We start from the raw sequence: 19,457 nt of genomic DNA on the forward strand, positions 1-19,457 counted from the left end.
AGGAGGCAAATGGGCCATTTGGTGTTTCTGAACCAAACTGTCATGCTTTATGGCACTATAAGTCTGAGAATGTTTTAAGTCTAACAGCAGTGAGAAGTTACATAAACATTCAGTTTAGGCCTAATTAAAAATGATCAACTTGATGTTTTGCTTCTAGAACTTTGCTGTTAAGAATGTCCCAAATGAACTGAATGTTATTGGAAATCAATCCAGGCTTATTCAATTTTTTACAGTGTGTAATAGCTAAACGCCCTCAGCCAGTGGAAAAAAAACAAACATCTAAACATTTTGACCAGCTCAGTGGAATAGGTTAAATGGCTTGAAGCATTAAACTGGGTCAGTAACAACATTTTGCAATAGAGTGCCCATAAAAATAAGCCAAAGTTACCAAAGAAAAACAACTTTTATCAAAGTGTGTGTGTGTGTGTGTGTGTTTTAATTATTATTAATAGGCTATTTAATATTTATTTACCATTTAAAAGTCACTCAGCTGTAGATTAAACACTCCTGCTCAAGGAGACCTGTTGCATAATACAGCACTTGTTTGCCAGTTTAATGAAAATCCATGTTTGGTCATGGAAGGGCACACCCACTGAACACAGCCTTGGTTTAGTTAGCAGGGGGCTTGGCCAAAGTTTGTATCCTATGTTTGGAAAGTAGGTCGGTAGGGAGGCTCTTGTCGGTCACGATTTGAGAGGAGGTCAAATGACCAAATTTGTCAATGTTAAGGGACAAGAAACAAAACTAAACACTTCATGGTACAAATTATAAATTGTACAAATTATATATTTGTGCTGGTTATCAATTCAGATGTTTTTAATAATTACACACTTCATTGATTAGTTAATAAAAGTTATTGCACTGAATTTGACTATATTACCACAAACACTTTTCAAGTCATGTATTCATAATGCAGACATTTACAAAAGTAACTTTAAACTGTATTGCACAAAGCATTGCAACTTTTAGGCTGCAACGACCATGCTTTTAATTATTTTTTTCATTAAGGATTTTTTTTTAATTCAAATTGGTATTCAGATATATTTAGTCACAGACCATTTATTGCAGTTTGGTTACCAACATTTTCAAATTCTCCAAAAGAAACAAATAATATAGGTTTCAAATGAAACAAAGGTCAAAATAATTAGTATTTTTTGGGAGATCTATAATTTTATTTTCGTTATTAAATAATAATTTAGTTTTTACTTTATTTTTAAAATAGGAAAATAAGATAAATTTTGGGTAATAGTTTTAATCAATTGTCTATTGTAATTTATTTACCAATATGAACAAACAAATGATCAATATATTTATTCACTTTGTTTACGTTACATAAAATAAAGTTGTTAATTGTTTATGTTAACCAAATTACGATTAATAAATTCTGTTCATTATTGTTAATACTTATTAAATTATTTAAAAAAATTCACTTAACTAATGGACCATTACTATAAAAAGTTACCAATTTTTATTTGATAAAATAATAATTCTCTAAATGAGAAAACAAAGCTGACAGTAGGTGGCAGTGTAAAGCGAATTATTGAATCGTTCAGCAGCAGCGACAGTGCACGCACAAAAGTTTATGTGGCTTTTAAAGGTAATGTTTTCGTTTGTATAACTGAGCAAACAGGCAATATTGTGTCTGAAGTATAACATAAGATTATCTTATTAAAAACTGCACATTCACTCGCGCTATTCAACAAAACAGCAGCCATTCTGTTATAGGCTATTGGTCCCATTGTGAGAAATTGCTTAACTATATCACTTGATTCAAATATATGACAAAAATCTATTTTTACCTGGCAGTATTGCTTCAATAATTTGAATTCAAATAGGGATAACTGCATTATACAACAGGCAGTGAGTTGTTCTGCATGCTGTTCATCAATCAGTTATTATTCATTATTTGCCCTGACTTGCTTACTGCTCCAAATATTTCTAACCTGTTAAAAAATAAAAAAATATATTGTTTTTAAAGGGTTTTTTTATTACCCAGACATTTAAAAATAATATATTTTAAAACAGTAACCACAATAACGTGATACTGTGATATTTTTTATCCAAGGTTATACTGTCAGAATTGTGTGCTGGCCCATGTAAAGGCTAAAAGTCACTGTAGAAATCATTGCATTTATATGTACATAAACATTTTTAATTGGCATTTAGATTTGGATATAGACAGATGGATAAAATTAGTCTTCAAAAAGACAAATATAGAACATTGAATACTTTTGCATTCAAAATATGTTTTCAGTAGGATAGATACCACACATGCCTGATTACATAAAGATTCACAAGCGCCACCTGTTGATTAAAAATAACTCTACACTTAATACATGCCTATTGTGAAAAGATAATTTGTCAAATTTGAAAACAAAGACATTATGCCTGCAAACACATAACGTTCCCATATGGTTCCCATTTATTATTTATATTGGGAAGCAAATAAAATGTGCTTGGAACGTTATGTAGGTTATCTTTTGGTAACCACCATAATATAATCTTCTCAGAACGTTCAATGCAGGTAATTTTCAATCTATTGTCTGTCTATTTACATTTTTAATGTTTAGTTAAATATGTCATTTGCCATTTTTACTAACTGTATAATAAATGCTAAATAGGCTATGTTTTTATTAAAAGAAGTTTAAAATTATAAATATTCAAGAACTTCCTTACTAAACTTGTTTTTATAGTACCTCACAAATTCACTTCTCCTCCACCATAGCCTTTCAGAATAAGCAATCACAGGGATGGAAATGTCTATAAATTGGGACAATGTGCATGAGATGTAACTGATATTTCCATCCAGCAGCTGCCACGTGATATAAGTACATTTGTGTAATAGGGCAGTATGAGGAAGATGTGGTGAGAAGAAATGTTTCAGCATTCATTACACGATGATTTTTCTTGATGAGAGACTAAAGTTCCTCAAAAAATAACGGGTTTGGTGTTTTCCATCGGTTACTTTTGCTTTGCTCAGTAATGTCATTTTAATCTTGTGAATTTCACTTCTGCACATCCAAGATGAAAGCGTCGTAGCTCATATTATAACAGCTGGGGATGTTATAGTGAAATTTTGGTTCTATCTTTCTGAGGTGGGGGGTGTGATGTGTTCTCTATTGTTGAAATCAGAGACAGAAAAAGAAGACTTGTGAAAGACAACGGCTCTGAAATATTAACCTGCATCAACAGCAAAACACAAAGGTAAGAACTCCAATTCATTAGACATTTGTTTATGCCAAAATCCTGGGTGAAACGAAGCAACTTTGTAAATTTAAACAAGGAACAATAGGTTTCTTTTTGTTTTAATTTGTGACAGTATGAAAGCATTATTTAGAGAGACGATACTAATATATACAGTATGATGTAAAGTTAGATTCACATATTTTGTCAAAGTTTGTATGGTGTTGTTTTGGTGTTTACACTAGCAGAGAGTATCAAAACTATATTTTATGAGGTATTTAGATAGTCTTTTGTCTTGGTTTAGTTCAGTTAAAGCTCTGTAGCACAATAGAAACCTGAAGTAGATAAAGGTAAAACAAAAGGCATGCATTTCAAACTCCAGATTGAGCCGCCAAAGGTGTAAATGGCCTGTAAAATACCCAAAAATATGTTAATTACTGAGAAACCGATTTTTGGAGTAACCATGCGAGGAATCCATTTTCTCTTGTTATTTTTAGTTTCCAAAGGTTTTTTTCTATTTGTAATATTTGTATGACATTTCAGCCTGAGGTATTTTTTGTCTAATAGAATATTTTCTGAAACACATATCTTGTTGTGTAAAGGAAATTGTATGTATTTGTTTAACTGTTTTTTTTTACATTTTAGAAATTAAAGATCAAATGACATGATTTGTGGTTCTGTAAATAAAATATATTTTAAGAACATACAGTAAAGCATGCCAACGCGGTGGTGCAGTGGGTAGTGCTCTTGCCTCACTGCAAGAAAGTCGCTGGTTCGAGCCTCGGCTGGCATTTCCACCCGGTGCTTCGGTTTTTAAAGACATGTGGTATAGATGAATTGCGTAAGCTAAATTGTCCGTAATGTATGTGTATGGGTGTTTCCCATTGATCGGTTGCAGCTGGAAGCTCATCCACTGTGTAAAACATCTACTGGATAAGTTGGCCGCTGTGGCGACCCCAGATTAATAAAGGGACTTAGCCAGAAAGAAAATGAATGAATGAATGACAATGAAGCAAATGTATTTTATTATGAATATATGAGTATAAAAAGAATTAAATAAGTGCATCTGATAAGAAAAGATTGAGGAAAAATTGGTTTTATATTTGCAAATCATGTTAGCAAATCATGTTTGAAGTCATACTTACATGTGATTTCAGACTGAATGTTCAAATTAAACACTTTAGTGAGCATGTCACAGGTTCTCATTGAACGTATGTGCGAATGTAAAACCAACTTTACCCCACTTAAGGAAAGAACAAATAAGGTAAACAATATAAAACAATCTCCATAGCAAGCAGACTGTTTAACTGTTTATATAGTTTTGAAACTATAACATAGACAAACAATCCACATCAGTGAACATAAAGAGAAAATGCATGCAATAAAATACAGAATTGCTGGGAATGATAAAAATGAATTCATTAAGAAAAAAACTAGCCATGTTACACTGAAGAGTGAATGACAGGAGTACGCTGAACAAATATATGAAAATAATATACACCAACGCATAGAATATAGCTACTATACATGTAATAAAACTTATGTGAAGGTAAACCAAACCATAGATCTTCATTTTTAGAGGAAATGTTGTTTTAAAGTTTGATGAAATGTCTGTTTCTTGGACTTTTAAGCATACTTTTTTTCCCCTTCTGTGGATATTATTAAGAAAAATACTGAATCAAAAAACACTTGATTTTCTTTGTCCTTGTGTAGAAATAATCGGGTGTGGTCTTTTGTCCAGCAGGGGGCAATAATCACCTCTCTAATCCGTTGAAGAACTGTCGTTCACAGTGACAAAAAGATTATAGTAACAAAATGACCAGAATAAACCCACGAAACAGTCTTAACACTTCACATTAAGGATAATATCATCTCTCTTCCAAATCTAAGCCATGCAGCCTGAATAATGTCTTTTTATTTATAGAATGTATTAGCCTAATAAAATGTTGCTTGGAGACATGTTTGACTTTAAATGAGTTTTGTGACTGTGTGGTTTGTGATTCCAAATTCAACTTTCTTAAGTTTTATCATTTACTTGTAACAGATCAGTTTTGCCCAGGGGAAAATGGAGAACAAACTGGAACAAGATCAAGAAGCTACGACTGTGCTTTACTCAAATTTGAGTACACAGAACATTTCAACCACAGGTACTGTTTGTTTCATGGCCTGTTTGTTTTTTTATATCATGCTATGTCTTTTCAGGTTGTGTTATAATTTTGCTTGTAAGTTTAGTAAAACTTTACAATAAGGTGCAATTTGTTGCTATTTATTAACCCAAATTAACATCAAGCAATACGTTTTTTTCAGCATTTATTCATTATTCATTTTCCTTGGGCTTAGTCTCTTTATACATCAGGGATCGCCACAGTGGAATGAACTGCCAATTTATTCAGTTTTTAAAGTTTTTACTCAGTGGATGTCCTTCTAGCTGCAACCCAGTACTGGGAAACACCCATACACTCTCACATTCGCACACACATACACTACAGCCAATTTAGTTTATTCAAATCACCTATAGCGCATGTTTTTGGACACGCTACAAACCGGAGCACCCGGAGGAAACCCACATCAACATGGGGAAAACATTCAAACTCCACACAGAAATGCCAACTGACCCAGCCAGGGTTCAAACCATTGACCTTCTTGCTGTGAGGTGACAGTGCTAACCATTGAGTCACCGTCTCGCCCATTTTGAGCATTTATATTTAGTACTATTTTTAATACTACATATGTATATTAAATTTTACTAGAACTGAGATTGATAAATGCTAGAAGTATTGTTAGTTAATGGTAAAATTTTTAACAAATGAAATGTAACACACTCACGCACTATATATGTCATAAGTTTGGGGCCAGTTTAAAAGTAGTATATATAAATTAGGACTGTAATAGTTTACATTCATTCATTTTCCTTCGGCTTAGTCCCTTTATATATCAGGGGTCACCACAGCCGAATGCACTGGCAACTTATCCAGCAAATGTTTTACACAGCGAATGCCCTTCTTGTAACCCAGTACTGGGAAACACCCACACACTGTCATGTTAGCACACATACACTACGATCAATTTAGTTTATTTAATTCACTTATAGCCCATGTGTTTGGAATGTGGGGGAAACCAGAGCACATGGAGGAAACCTACATAAACACAGGGAGAACATGCAAACTCCACACAGAAATGCCAACTGGCCCAGCTGGGACTCAAGACTTTCTTGCTGTGAGGCAACATTGCTAACCACTGAGCCACCATGTCGCCCTATTGGTTCACATATTCAAACATATTTCAAATTAGAGTTCAATAATGACTGAAATATATTTATATTATATGTCAATATCAGCTGTTCCTATATATATATATATATATATATATATATATATATATATATATATATATATATATATATATATATTTTTTTTATACACCAGTTCTGTCTGGTTCTCAAATCTGATTGGCTGATAGCCGTGCGATATTCTGGAATATCAGAACTCCTACAGCCTCTTTACTCTTTGTGTATTACTCCGCCCACAAACAGCCATCAAGAAGCAGACACTACCGATCTAAAGTTTAAAAGATGCATGCTCAACTGTTTAACTGTCAGCTTATGATTTGAATTCGAAAAAAGTAGTTCCTCATACAAAAGGGTTTTTGAGACTCTCTATGTTTAATTTTGTTTTTATATACACAATTATGCCGTCAAACTGTTGTTTAAACGCAATATCACACGAGTAGCAGTGCGATATGGCTGTATATCGGCACTGGTGGGAGGCGTGCTTAGTGCCGATATATATATATATTGAAGAAATTCAATTCTAAAATTCTATTTTATTAAAAATTCTTAGAAACTTGATTTTTTTACAATAACAATAAAAAAAACGACAATTTAAGGTTTTGTATTACTTCTCCCTAACTGTACTGAAATTAAACCAAACTGTAACTTTTAAAAAAATTACATGTGTACCAAACCATTCATTTTGTGTACTGTTACCCCAGTATAAAAGTGTAGTAAATGGAATCCAAAAATTTTAAGTTAATGGTTTAACACAGGGGTGCCACGGCTCAGTGGTTAGCGCTGTCACCTCAAGAAGGTCGCTGGTTCGAGTTTGTTCTCCCAGTGTTTGCATGGGTTTCCGGAAAATTTATTAACCTCCGGCGCTTGTATGTATATGGATGTTGGTATAGGTGAATTTAATAAGCTAAATTGGCAGTGGTATATGTGTGAATGAATGTTATGGATGTTTCCCACTACTGGGTTGCAGCTGGAAGGGCATCCAATGCGTAAAACATATGCTGGATTAGTTGGTGGTTCATTCCGGTGTGGCAACTCCTGATGAATAAAGAGACTAAGCTGAAGGAAAATGAATGAATGAATGGTTCAACATTCAGTTGAAATTCTTTTATCTATTTTTCAATTAATTTATTTTTTCTATATTAAAAATGTACATTTTATATAAACCTTTAAATGAATTGCATTAAAACAGGAAGTAACCCCCCCACCCAATTTGTTACAGATAAAAGCTTATGCAATAGCCTACAGTGCTACATGGTTTTGACCACACAAGAGCAGAAAGCTATCAGCTCAATTTGCTTTCTAGCCGGCCCAGTGACTTTCCTGGCGAACATTTTGGTCCTGCTGACCATTGCAAGCTCCACAGCACTGCGCAGGCGCCCATCATACCTGTTTATCAGCAGCCTGGCACTGGCCGACATGTTTGCCAGCTGTTTCTTCACCATCAGTTTTCTAGATTTCCATCTTCTCAGTCAGAGAGACGATGCTAACCTCTATCTCTTCAAGCTTGGTGGAGTCACAATGGCGTTTACGGGCTCTGTGGGAAGCCTTTTGCTGACAGCGCTGGACCGATATCTTTGCATCTACCAGGCTTCCAATTACAAGCTGCTACTGACACGCACTAGAGCCAAACTGGCCATATTATTATTATGGTGTGTGACGATTATTCTCTCATTCCTCCCTTTGATGGGGTGGAGGTGCAAAACCTGGTTGGATCGTCCATGCTCACGTCTCTTCCCGTACGTGGATCGTCACTATTTGGCCAGCTGGACGGGTCTGCAGCTTGTGATGCTTTTTCTTATCATAGTGGCTTATGCTCTTATCCTGTGGAAAGCAAATCGCCATGAAGCAAATATGGGTGGACCAAAGTTAGGGAGGCAGAGCGTGAAAGGACAGGCTCGAATGCGAATGGACATTCAGCTCGCACACACTTTTAGTTTGATCCTTCTAATCCTGGCGATCTGTTGGCTGCCCGTCCTGTCCTTTATGCTAGTAGACGTCAGAGTGACCCTGACAAACAAACAACAGCGAATGTTCGCTTTCTGTAGCACACTGTGTCTGGTGAACTCTTGTGTAAACCCTCTTCTCTATGCCCTGCGCTGCCGAGAGCTGAGGGGAGAAATGCTGGCATTGATAGAATGTTGCAAGGCATGCAGAGAACATGCTTTGGGTCATACTCATGGCCAAATAACTGATAGCAGTTCTGGCAAAAAGAGCAAAAATCCGGCAGTGAGTGGTAGTAACCCAGAAATTGTTTCTAGGAGTGCAGACAGGCAGCAAAACAGCATATGAATAATGTCTAAAAGTCATATTTACTTGTCATTTTGTTTATGGAAGCACAATATATTGTTGGCCACAACGATATCGGCCGATATGTACAATATATCGGTTGTCTTATCAGTAATGACAGATACATTATTAGTTTTAATGTTATTGTTTTTGGCCTGATATAGTAAAGCTGATGAATTGATTTTTTTGTCGATTGATGTATTTAGGATGCACAATATATTGCTTGCCATCAGCCGATATGTAAAATATATTGAGGGTCATATCAGTATTGACTGATATATTATTAGCTTTGATGTTATTGTTATTAGCCCAATATATAAAAGCTAAAAAATAATAGATCTTTTTTGCCAGTTGATCTACTTATCAAAGATAAGATTCACAATATATTGTTTGCCCTATAGTATCGGCTGATATTTACAATATGTCAGTTGGCATATCAAATCAAATATAAGTAATAACTGATAAATTATTAGCTTTAATGTTATTGGCCCGATATAGTAAAGCTGATAAATGATGGATTTCTTTGCCTGTTGATCTATTTAAGATGCACAATATATTGCTTGCCATATCAGTATCATCTGATATGTAAAATATATTGTTTGCCATGTCAGTATCGGCCAATTTGTACAATATATTGGTGGTCTTATCAGTATTGACTGATATATTATTAGCTTTATTGTTATTGGCCGAATATATAAAAACTGAGAAACATTTTTTTTTGGCATTTGATCTACTTATCAAAGATAAGATGCAGAATATATTGATAGCCATATTAATATTGACTGATATGTACAATATATCGGTTGTTATATTAGCATTGACTGGTACTTTATTAGTTTTAATGTTATTGTTATTGGCCCTATATATAACAGCTGATAAATTTTGGATTATTTTTGGCGGTCAATCTACTTAAAATGCACAATATATCGGTTACCATATCAAATATATTAACCGATAAATTATTATAATGAATTCCTCTTTCTTTCTATAGTGCTTTTTACAATGTAGAATGTGTCAAAGCAGCTTAACGTAGATGAAGAACAAATAAAAGCCCATAAAATATTACAAACTATGAAATATTCAGGCAAGTCATGCAGGAAGGAGAGTAGTTTAGAACGCATGATGTAGGTCTAGTAAATTAAAACTGATTCAGTTCAGTTTGGTATATGTGTCATTGTTGAAGTTCAGTTCAGTTTCATTCGGATGCTTTGTAATGCAAATAACACTGCACTGTAAAAAATTTTAAGCCAGTTCAACAAAAAAAATCTTAGTACTAATTTCCTTCTGTTTTTTCTTGTTTACTCAACTTTTGAAAACATCAGCTACACTGACTGAAAATAATTTGTCAGTGAAACAAAAAATGTCTAGTTGAGTCAACTTAACATTAGTAGTTTTCTGGAAACCTGCACCTGCAGCACAACAAATATTTTTAAGTTGTGCAAACTGAACATTTCTTGTCTGCAGGACTGAAATGACAGAAGTTGAGTGAACAAGAAAAAACAAAAGGAAATTAGTACTAAGAAATTATATGTTACCAGAGCAAAAGTTGTGTTAACTGAACATTTCTTGTCTGGATGGCCTGAAATGACAGAAGTTGAGTGAACAAGAAAATACAAAAGGAAATTAGTACTAAGAAATTATATGTTACCAGAGCAAAAGTTGTGTTAACTGAACATTTCTTGTCTGGATGGCCAAAAATGACAGAAGTTGAGAGAACAAGAAAATACAAAAGGAAATTAGTACTAAGAAATTAGATGTTATCCGAGCAAACACACATGGCTCTGTTTTTTTAAGTTCTGCTGACTGAACATTTCTTGTCTGAATGGTCTGAAACTACAGAAGTTAAATGAACCAAAAAAATACAATTGGAAATTAGTACTAATAAATAAAATGTTATTGGAGTAAACACACATGGCAAAAAAAGACATACATTTTACCAAAACATTCATTTTCTTGCGGTTCTTCACTAAAGTACAAAAACGAGGTAGTTTATCTGTAAAAAAAAAAAAAAAAAAAAAACCACAAACACTAAGTCAAATTAATCACATGAAAAGGAAACAATTATATTAAATATATAACAATTACAGCACATCTCTGAGACTACCTAACACTATCAATTTTAATAACCTTAGAATATCCCATAAATTATTCACAACACCCTGCTGAAAAAACAGCGTAAGCTGGTAAGGTATGTTTTGATGCTGGTCTCAATGCTGGTTTTGCTTGTCTCAATGCTGGTCTTGCTGGTTTCAGTGCTGGTTTTGCTGGTCTAAGTGCTGCTCCTGACCAGCATTGAGACCAGCAAGACCAACATTGAAACCAGCATTAGGACCAGCATTGAGTCCAGCAAAACCAACATTAAGACCAGCAAAACCAGCATTAAAACAAGCAAGACCAGCATACCAGCATCAAAACATATACCTTCCCAGCATATGCTGTTTTTTTTTTTGTTTTTTTTCAGCAGGGCAATTAGAGCAATCAATCTGAATTACTAGTTGCCTTGAGATATAAATCTTAGTATTTGTTGTAATTCATTTCAAAATCTATACTTGCATAATTACATGTTTTGTGCTAGTACCTTGGCTGGTCATGGATAAATATGATATTAAAACTGCCAGTAAAGGATCTTACTTTAGTAATAAGTGTTCCACTGTATACACCTTCAGTTCAAAATGAACGATTTATTACTATTATTTTGGTTTTGATTTGATTTTGTTTGCTTAATATAATAATAAGCAGTTGGAATATACGCGCTGTCACTTTAAGAGCCACCCTAGATAGTAAAATACACTTGGGCCAGTTCCAGCTAGATTCGCTGCCGCATCCGAGCCAGAATCGGCCCGTGAGTAATGTGCGCTGCAGCCCGGAGCTGGCGCAACTCAATATACCTTGATATAAAACCTTTTGGTATTATATTGGTACTTGATACATGGTATTACAACCATTTGCATTTATATACCAGCAAACGCAGGCTATAATGTAAAGGCAAAGTGTAGGCACTGCGTTCAACCTTTGAATAAAATGCAAACAGCATACATATCCAATAACAAAAATTATCAAACAAAGGACAAAATAAATAATAATAAACATTTATTGATTGCAATAAACAAATAATACTAAACTTGAATAAAATATTTTGTAGTGCACAAGTAATAATAAAACTATACAATAAAGACACAGGAAGATTTAAAGACAAAATCTGAAATTGCACACATACACAGAAGTTTTTAAAACAACCCTGTTTTCCCAATAGACTTGAATTATAAATTGTACAAAACACATCTTAAAACAGCTTAATTTTATATAAACCTGAATATAGAAACCAATTTAAGATATAGCAAGAAACATCTTACAAATACCCATGACAATATGTAAAATATACAAGTCAAAAATGTAAAAAGAACTGCAGAATTCTTAAGAAACATTTTTAATAAATGTAATAAATAAAACATAATAATACATTTAAATGAGTGAGATGATTATATATATATATATATATATATATATATATTTATATATATATATATATATATATATATATATATATATATATATAAATAATTTGACTTGTATATCTTTATATGTCTTGTGCAATTTGTTATTAATATTTTTATTATATTATGTTAATTAAAAATGTATTAAGATGCTTTTTCAGAATTTAGCATATTTAGCATATGTAAGAAACATCTTACAAATACCCATGACAATATGTAAAATATACAAGTCAAAATTGTAAAAAGAACTGCAGAATTCTTAAGAAACATTTTTAATAAATAAAACATAATAATACATTTAAATGAGTGAGATGATTATATATATATATATATATATATATATATATATATATATATATAAAATTTGACTTGTATATCTTTATATGTCTTGTGCAATTTTTTATTAATATTTTTATTATATTATGTTAATTAAAAATGTATTAAGATGCTTTTTCAGAATTTAGCATATTGTCATTTTATATATATATATATATATATATATATATATATATATATATATATATATATATATATATATATATATATATATATATGTATATAAAAATTGCAAATAAAAGAAACAAATTACCCAAGTATCAGGGAACATCTTAATACACTTAAAATGTTGTTTAAAAAATAAATTATTGATGTAGACATTTGACACATTAGCTTTCTCTTCTTCCCTCCTTCCTCCAGCCCTGTCAGGAGCACGTTGTAGCCACCTTGTAATGCATTTTTCCACTTCTTTATCAGTGATGTGGTATGGACATTTCTCCTCACTACATCTGTGATTAAAAGATAAACAAACAATTAGTAGTGAAAAAGTACAAATGAAAAAAGAAAGATGCTTGCTCTCATATAAGTACAACCTAAATGGGACTATATATAGATGTTTTGTTCGTTTGATTAATGATTCAAAGAAATACACAGATGGAACAGCCCCTAATTGTACTGAAATGTATATTTAAAACCAACTTACTGACTAGACAGTCGTAAGGGAGAGTGCATGAAAGGCCACATTTTGGTTTGCCCTGCTCCAGTTAATTTGTTCAGCCAAAAAGTGAGCCAAAAGCTTTCCCGGGACACACCAAACTGCTTAGTGAAAAACACCAATGATTCCAAAGTAGGCTACCTACGAAGCAAAAAAACATATAAATAAATAAATAAACATAAAACACTTAGAAATAAGCAAGAAACTTACCAGTTTCTTCATTTGTTCGGGCTGCTTGTTTAGTTGATTTTCAAGTTTTTCCAAATCAATTTGGACAAAGAAAGGTCAAATGTGTTTACATCTGGAATTTCATCACGTCTGTTTTGGTTTTGCTGATTTGTGAGAATCAGGCACAGTTGCTGCTTTATGACGTCACATGATTTTAAAACTTTTTTTCAGTCGTGCTAAAAAAGAAAAATAACAAATTAGTATAAATCAACCTGTTGCTTATTCTCATGCAACTTGTGTAAATACAACAGTGGGTTAGACACTGCTGATATTCTCTAGTTGATCTTTACTTTCTAGCTGCATTAAGCCATTACAAATTTAGTGATGTCTTGAATTCTTACAAAGACATGACGAGTTGCAATAAGTTGTCTTGATCTCCGACTGCACTTGAACAAGGACTGTAAATGTTCATAGGTGTACTGGAATGTACAGCATCTGTGCATCTTGATGGTGTTCTTAAGGATCCTGCCATAGTCATTGGTGGTGATGGTACTTGCGGTGCTGCATCAATTTCTGAAATCTTCATATCAGTTTTTTCTCCAGCCTCTTTGTTCCAAATAATTTTTCTTCATCACGTTCACTATAGTTGTGTCTTTAATGCCCCTTGATCAGATACATTTACAAAACAAAACATTATTTTAGTATAGTGCAGGACACTAGATCAATGACAATGGCAGTGTAATAGATCAATGACATAATGTTGACAGTATGTGTTTAAAATAATTGCAAACAAACCTGTTCTTTCTTTAGGTGTATGACGGGCAATCACCGTCCTCATCTGTCAGCAAGCCAAGCTGAGTCGAGCTTCCTCATGTGTGTCTATAATAAAACATCACATTGTTGTTAACCTCCCCTCAAAAAGTTAAAATCCTGAAATACTATCAAAGTTAATTAATGGCTATAATACCTATGGTGTAAATAATCAGCACACAGGATTTATTCAGAGATTCATGCAGAGAGACAGCCTTATGAATCTTAGACATAGATTTGTAAGATGGCCAAGCACATGCATTATTCTGTACCCATGAAGATTAACCTACCATTGTGGAAAATGTTTGATGATGATGATAGCCAATAACAATAAATCATTTCAGCTGTTTGTGAAGCAATTAGTAATGTAAAGTCTGAAAAGCTCAATCTATGTTGAAAATGTATCAGCAGTTTACAGCATGGACTTTAATCACCCAACTATAACATGCCTATTCACATGTTCATAAGAATGTGCTATTGGTCTCTGTGATGTGCTACAAAATGACCTCACTAACCTTTGTTAAACAAGAACAGTAAGACTTAACCAAAAAAATATTCATTTATACCCATTCATTTAAATCAGAAAGTATAACTGTCAATAACCAAAAAATAAAACCCATCAAAATCTGCTTTAAGAAATTTAGTTTTACATGCGCAAACTACAACTTGAACATAAGATATAATTGATTCACATAGGCTAACACATATAAATTAAAGCACATACTAATATATTTCTCTTAATAATAGAATGATAATTTAAAGAGAACAGTAAACGATCACTGATGCACTGCATAAACAAGTTAAACAATAACTTAAAAATAACCTAACACTGTGAAAATGTTTTAAGCATTAAATTCGCAAAGTATACAGTATGCAAGCAGCAAAAACCTTACCTTTCTGACCGGAATCCACTGTTTTGAAACGCCAAACTTATTTTTCTTCTTGTGATCATCATAGCGGTTGGCAACCAGCTTTTGGAACATTACCGCCACCGTCTGGATTGGAGTTTGGACCAAGAGTTGACTCACGCATGTGTTTCTTATGAAACCAAACTTCTGCTTAAAAAAACAGTCTGCATGGAAGCGTGCTATCTCGAAAATAAGCGCATTTTACACTGTTTTCCCTAGATGATATATATAATCCATTTATAAATAATATTGTTTTGTTTGCATCTAAACATTGCGACCATCCACACTAAATGTTTTTATTATTTTGTTGCTGTTGTACCATATATATTTTCTCAAATTATCATTAAACGTGGAGCTAACAAATTACTAGATAAAATAAGAATTTAATCGGTTGTCATCAGTTACACAAGCCGAGTCCTTATACGAGCCGAGACAGACTCGGGCCAGATAGGGTTAACAGGAATCTGGCCAGTGTTTACAGCTGCATCACAAACGCATGTGCGCGAGCGAGCTGCGGGCCACACTCCGCCCGTATAACACTCGTTGATGCCGAGTCGGAGCCGGAGGCGCCGAAGGGCAGCCGAGCTCGGGCCGATTACTTCCTGCTACCCGGGGCATGGATATGATTTACGGCAACACAAATATTCATTCACTCTTATCACATAACAAAGAGAGATTATGTGAATAATCACTAAGCGCCGCATCTGTACACATTTTTGCGCGTATATGATGAACATTTAGGAGGACAAATTTAGATGAAGTGTCTTAAACAAAGAACTACAATCTTTGCACACTTACTATTAAGATTGCTCTTCCACGGCTTGCCTCTTTCCCCACCGAAGTACAATGCTTTCAATTTCTCCCGCCTGAGACGTTGACGTTACGTAAGCGCAACCATCGTAACGAGGGCGTGGTTTAGCTCAAGACAGAATGATGCTATATCATCCTTTGAGAAACATATTTTTGAGTGCGTGGTTTATTTTTAAATATTGGAATATCAAAGTATGCCTTTCTTTTTTTAAAGGGTAATGAATAAACACGAGATGATAATGTGCGTGCAAGCTTATTTCTGCAAATGTGCACCAAATAAAGTTAAATTGCAAATGAAAAGTTTCAAATAAAGTTACTATAAGTATTGTAGTGTTTTTTGTTGTTTTTAATAACAATGTGAAGAATAACGATATTTATTATTGTATTAATAATAATAATAATAATAATAGCATTCTCACTCAGCATTTACTTTTTAATACAAACCATGAAAGGTTCTATACTCATTCATTCATTTTCTTGTTGGCTTAGTCCCTTTATTAATCTGGGGTCGCCACAGCGGAATGAACCGCCAACTTATCCAGCAGGTTTTTACGCAGCGGATGCCCTTCCAGCCCCAACCCATCTCTGGGAAAAGGTTCTATACTGCCATTGATCATTTTTTTAGAATATTTAACATGTTTGAAACCTTTTCAATCAACAAAAGGTTATGCTACTTGTATATTCATTGCATTAAAAAAGTCAGAGATTGACTTAACACAAAAAAACAAGTTGGCAGATGCTTTTTTGAATGAACTAGCAAAGTGTTGCTCACAAAACTCATCTTTTTAACTTAATGAATAAAATCTTTGTTTAAGTTGATTGAATGTGTTAAATGTAGTTGTACAGACTTTTTAACAGATTTTTGCTGAACCAACAAAAAAAATCAAGCAATTTCAACATTTGTCAAGTTGGATTTTTTACAGTGTGCTGAAGGCCGATCCACTGAATAGCAAATCCACTCCCAACCAGTGAAGCCAGAGGTGGCAGTTGCAAGGAACCAAAATTCCACCAGTTGACAAAAGTGAAGAACAAACCTCAGGAGAAACCAGCCTCAGTCAGGGCGACCAGTTCTCTTCTGGTTCAATGGGTATGTACAATATACAGGTGTCATAATGACCAATAAATTATTAATTTTAATGTTATAGGCCTGTTATATTAAATGTGATAAATGATAGATTATTTCTGTCAGTTGATCTTCATAAGATGCACAATATATCGGTTGCCATATCAGTATTTACCTAAAAATTATTATGCTTAATGTAATTGTTACTGGCCCAGTATTTTGAAGCAAATGAATGATGGATTATCTGTGTCGGATGGATGGCAGTTTATCTACTTAAGATGTATACTGCTGGCCATTAAGATATGACTGGTGCCTTTACCATTATGTGTCATGTAAATACACCTTAAAAGATTTATGAAAAGAAAAATAAGATCTTGGTCATATTTGTCACTGTGGAAAAAAACCCACCATGTCAACTTGTAAATGATTCTGAGAAAGGAAAGCTAGATGTTGTTGGAATCTGCCATCTTCACATATGAGAGGGCGCTGCCATCGGAATTTATTTGGGCTTGACACTTTCGGTCTCATTCACTTCCTTTGATTTTTAGCTGCTAGCTAATTATGCTGATTGATGCTGCAAACTGATATGTCCTTATTACATTTTTCTTCTGTTATAAATAGTCATGAACACACTTGTTTGTAGGTTTGACCATTTTCTCCCATTTAATATTCCTATAGGACCAAAGTGTCTATAGTCATTTCTCCCATGCAGGCAACACTAAATCGGAAGTTCTAAAACAATCACGAAATTGAACGCACTTCCACACTGAAGAACAAAGTCAATAGGGTTTTGAAATAATATCAGTTACCAGTGGTATTGTTTGCATTTTGGTTTATGTAGTCAAACTTATAAAAACTGAGATGGAACTATATTGGCATGTATATTGGCTTCACCAAAAATGTCCATATGGTGCATCCCTAATTTTGTTCATATTTCTTATACAAATAATTTGAGATTCTTAAATTCAGTTTTACAGATGAGAAGCTGAAAAAAAAATTGTCTAGTTTTTGATGATACATTGTGCCTCCACATTGCACATTGTATTGTAATAAGTACAGTATATTAAAATTAGAATATGAAATGAACAGAGCAGATTACTAATAAGAACTTAAACTTATGTAGTGTATACAAGATTTTAGCTTCAACGAGTCATCAATTTGAACATTTTGTAAACAAATAGAATCTATCTGAAATAGGGCTGCACGATATTGAAAAAATCAATTTTTCAAATTTTTTTAATTCTGTGATATATATTCCGATTATGAAGACAATTTCACCAAATGACTTGAATAACTATTTTGGAAAGAATTATAATTTACGACAAAAATATCATAAAATATTATAAACAAATCTACAAACATAGATAAACTCAATAAAGAAAAAGATACAAATTAAATAAACAGCATTTTACTGTATTAAGCAAACAGTAATTGAATAATCAAATGTAAAATACAATTGCATATTCTATGTTGTGTAAACAATTCAATAAAATTAATCATTATTAATTTTTTAAATGTTTTTATACTTTTAAAATCCTCACAGTCAGAGCCCCTTTAAAAAACACTTGCGAAGTGATAAATTATAATCCAAGACACAACGTTGCAAATACGTGCAATGTGACTATTGTGAATGATCACATTGCTGAAAAGATATATTGTGCAGCCTTAATCTGACAACATATATTTATTGTTTTTTAATATGCAATAAGTCGGTGCTTAGTAATATTGCTATTCTGGTCTGCTTCCGTTATTTCCCTAAACACCTTTATACTTACTAAACAGACTCAGAACAGCTGACTCATCTGCTTCAATTTCATCCAAGCATAAAAGAAGCCATGTATATATAGATTACACTGTGAAACAAAACACCCTTCAGCATTATTGATGACTAGAAACTAAAACTTTGCTTCCCTTTTTAAATATATGCTTCATGATTTGTAGCACCACAGCACAATCTGTGGCTTCATCACAGTTCTTAGTCTTAAAACTTATCTATGGTAACTGTTATGATACACTAAGGCTTGAGTATATGTTTTAATGATACTTGGCAAAGAGAAAAGACTGTAGAATACATCTTGAATGGACTTTGATAAGAGTCTGCTAAGAATTCAAAATGCTTTAATCCTGAATTTTGCTTATTTTAGAACACAATATCTTCTGCATCACTTGTATACATTTGTGAGTTATAATAAAATACTGTAACTGTGGCATAGTTAAACTAATTCATTGAGTAAAATGTATGTTAATTAATGTCAAATGGTTGTAAAATTTGTATATGTTTGTATAGTTTTTGATCAATTTATTTATGCTTTTGTATCGCACAATGGAACCTTGTTGCTTTAATTGACATTTAGGTATGAAATTATATTGTCCAGGTTGTCGCTTTTCTGTTATTTCCTGGATTTATTTAATGGATTTTATGATGCATCAATAAAACAATTTCTGCATACCAGCA

At 33.2% G+C, this 19,457-nt stretch overlaps 2 protein-coding genes across 5 annotated transcripts in view; one reads left to right on the forward strand and one right to left on the reverse strand.

Annotated features, from left to right (window-relative positions):
• dop1a (DOP1 leucine zipper like protein A) overlaps nucleotides 1-15,983 on the reverse strand; it is a 63,610-nt gene extending 47,627 nt beyond the window's left edge. For all 3 annotated transcript variants that reach the window (XM_087287250.1, XM_087287256.1, XM_087287247.1), the window contains exon 1: nucleotides 15,928-15,983. The gene's annotated coding sequence lies outside the window, so the exon portion shown is untranslated. The remainder of the gene's footprint in view (nucleotides 1-15,927) is intronic.
• Nucleotides 2,849-19,454, forward strand: cnr2 (cannabinoid receptor 2). 2 transcript variants are annotated; one of them, XM_087286315.1, is made up of 5 exons: nucleotides 2,849-2,979; nucleotides 3,096-3,204; nucleotides 5,228-5,330; nucleotides 7,692-9,985; nucleotides 16,863-19,454. In XM_087286315.1, exons 3-4 carry the CDS (start codon nucleotides 5,249-5,251, stop codon nucleotides 8,759-8,761), a joined length of 1,152 nt encoding a protein of 383 aa, XP_087142441.1. In that variant the 5' UTR covers nucleotides 2,849-2,979; nucleotides 3,096-3,204; nucleotides 5,228-5,248; the 3' UTR covers nucleotides 8,762-9,985; nucleotides 16,863-19,454.
• The last annotated feature ends 3 nt before the right edge of the window (nucleotides 19,455-19,457 follow it).

The sequence above is a fragment of the Danio rerio genome, chromosome 16 (assembly GCF_052040795.2).
Source record: "Danio rerio strain M-AB ecotype USA chromosome 16, GRCz13ab, whole genome shotgun sequence".
NCBI classification, from domain to species: Eukaryota; Metazoa; Chordata; class Actinopteri; order Cypriniformes; family Danionidae; genus Danio; species Danio rerio.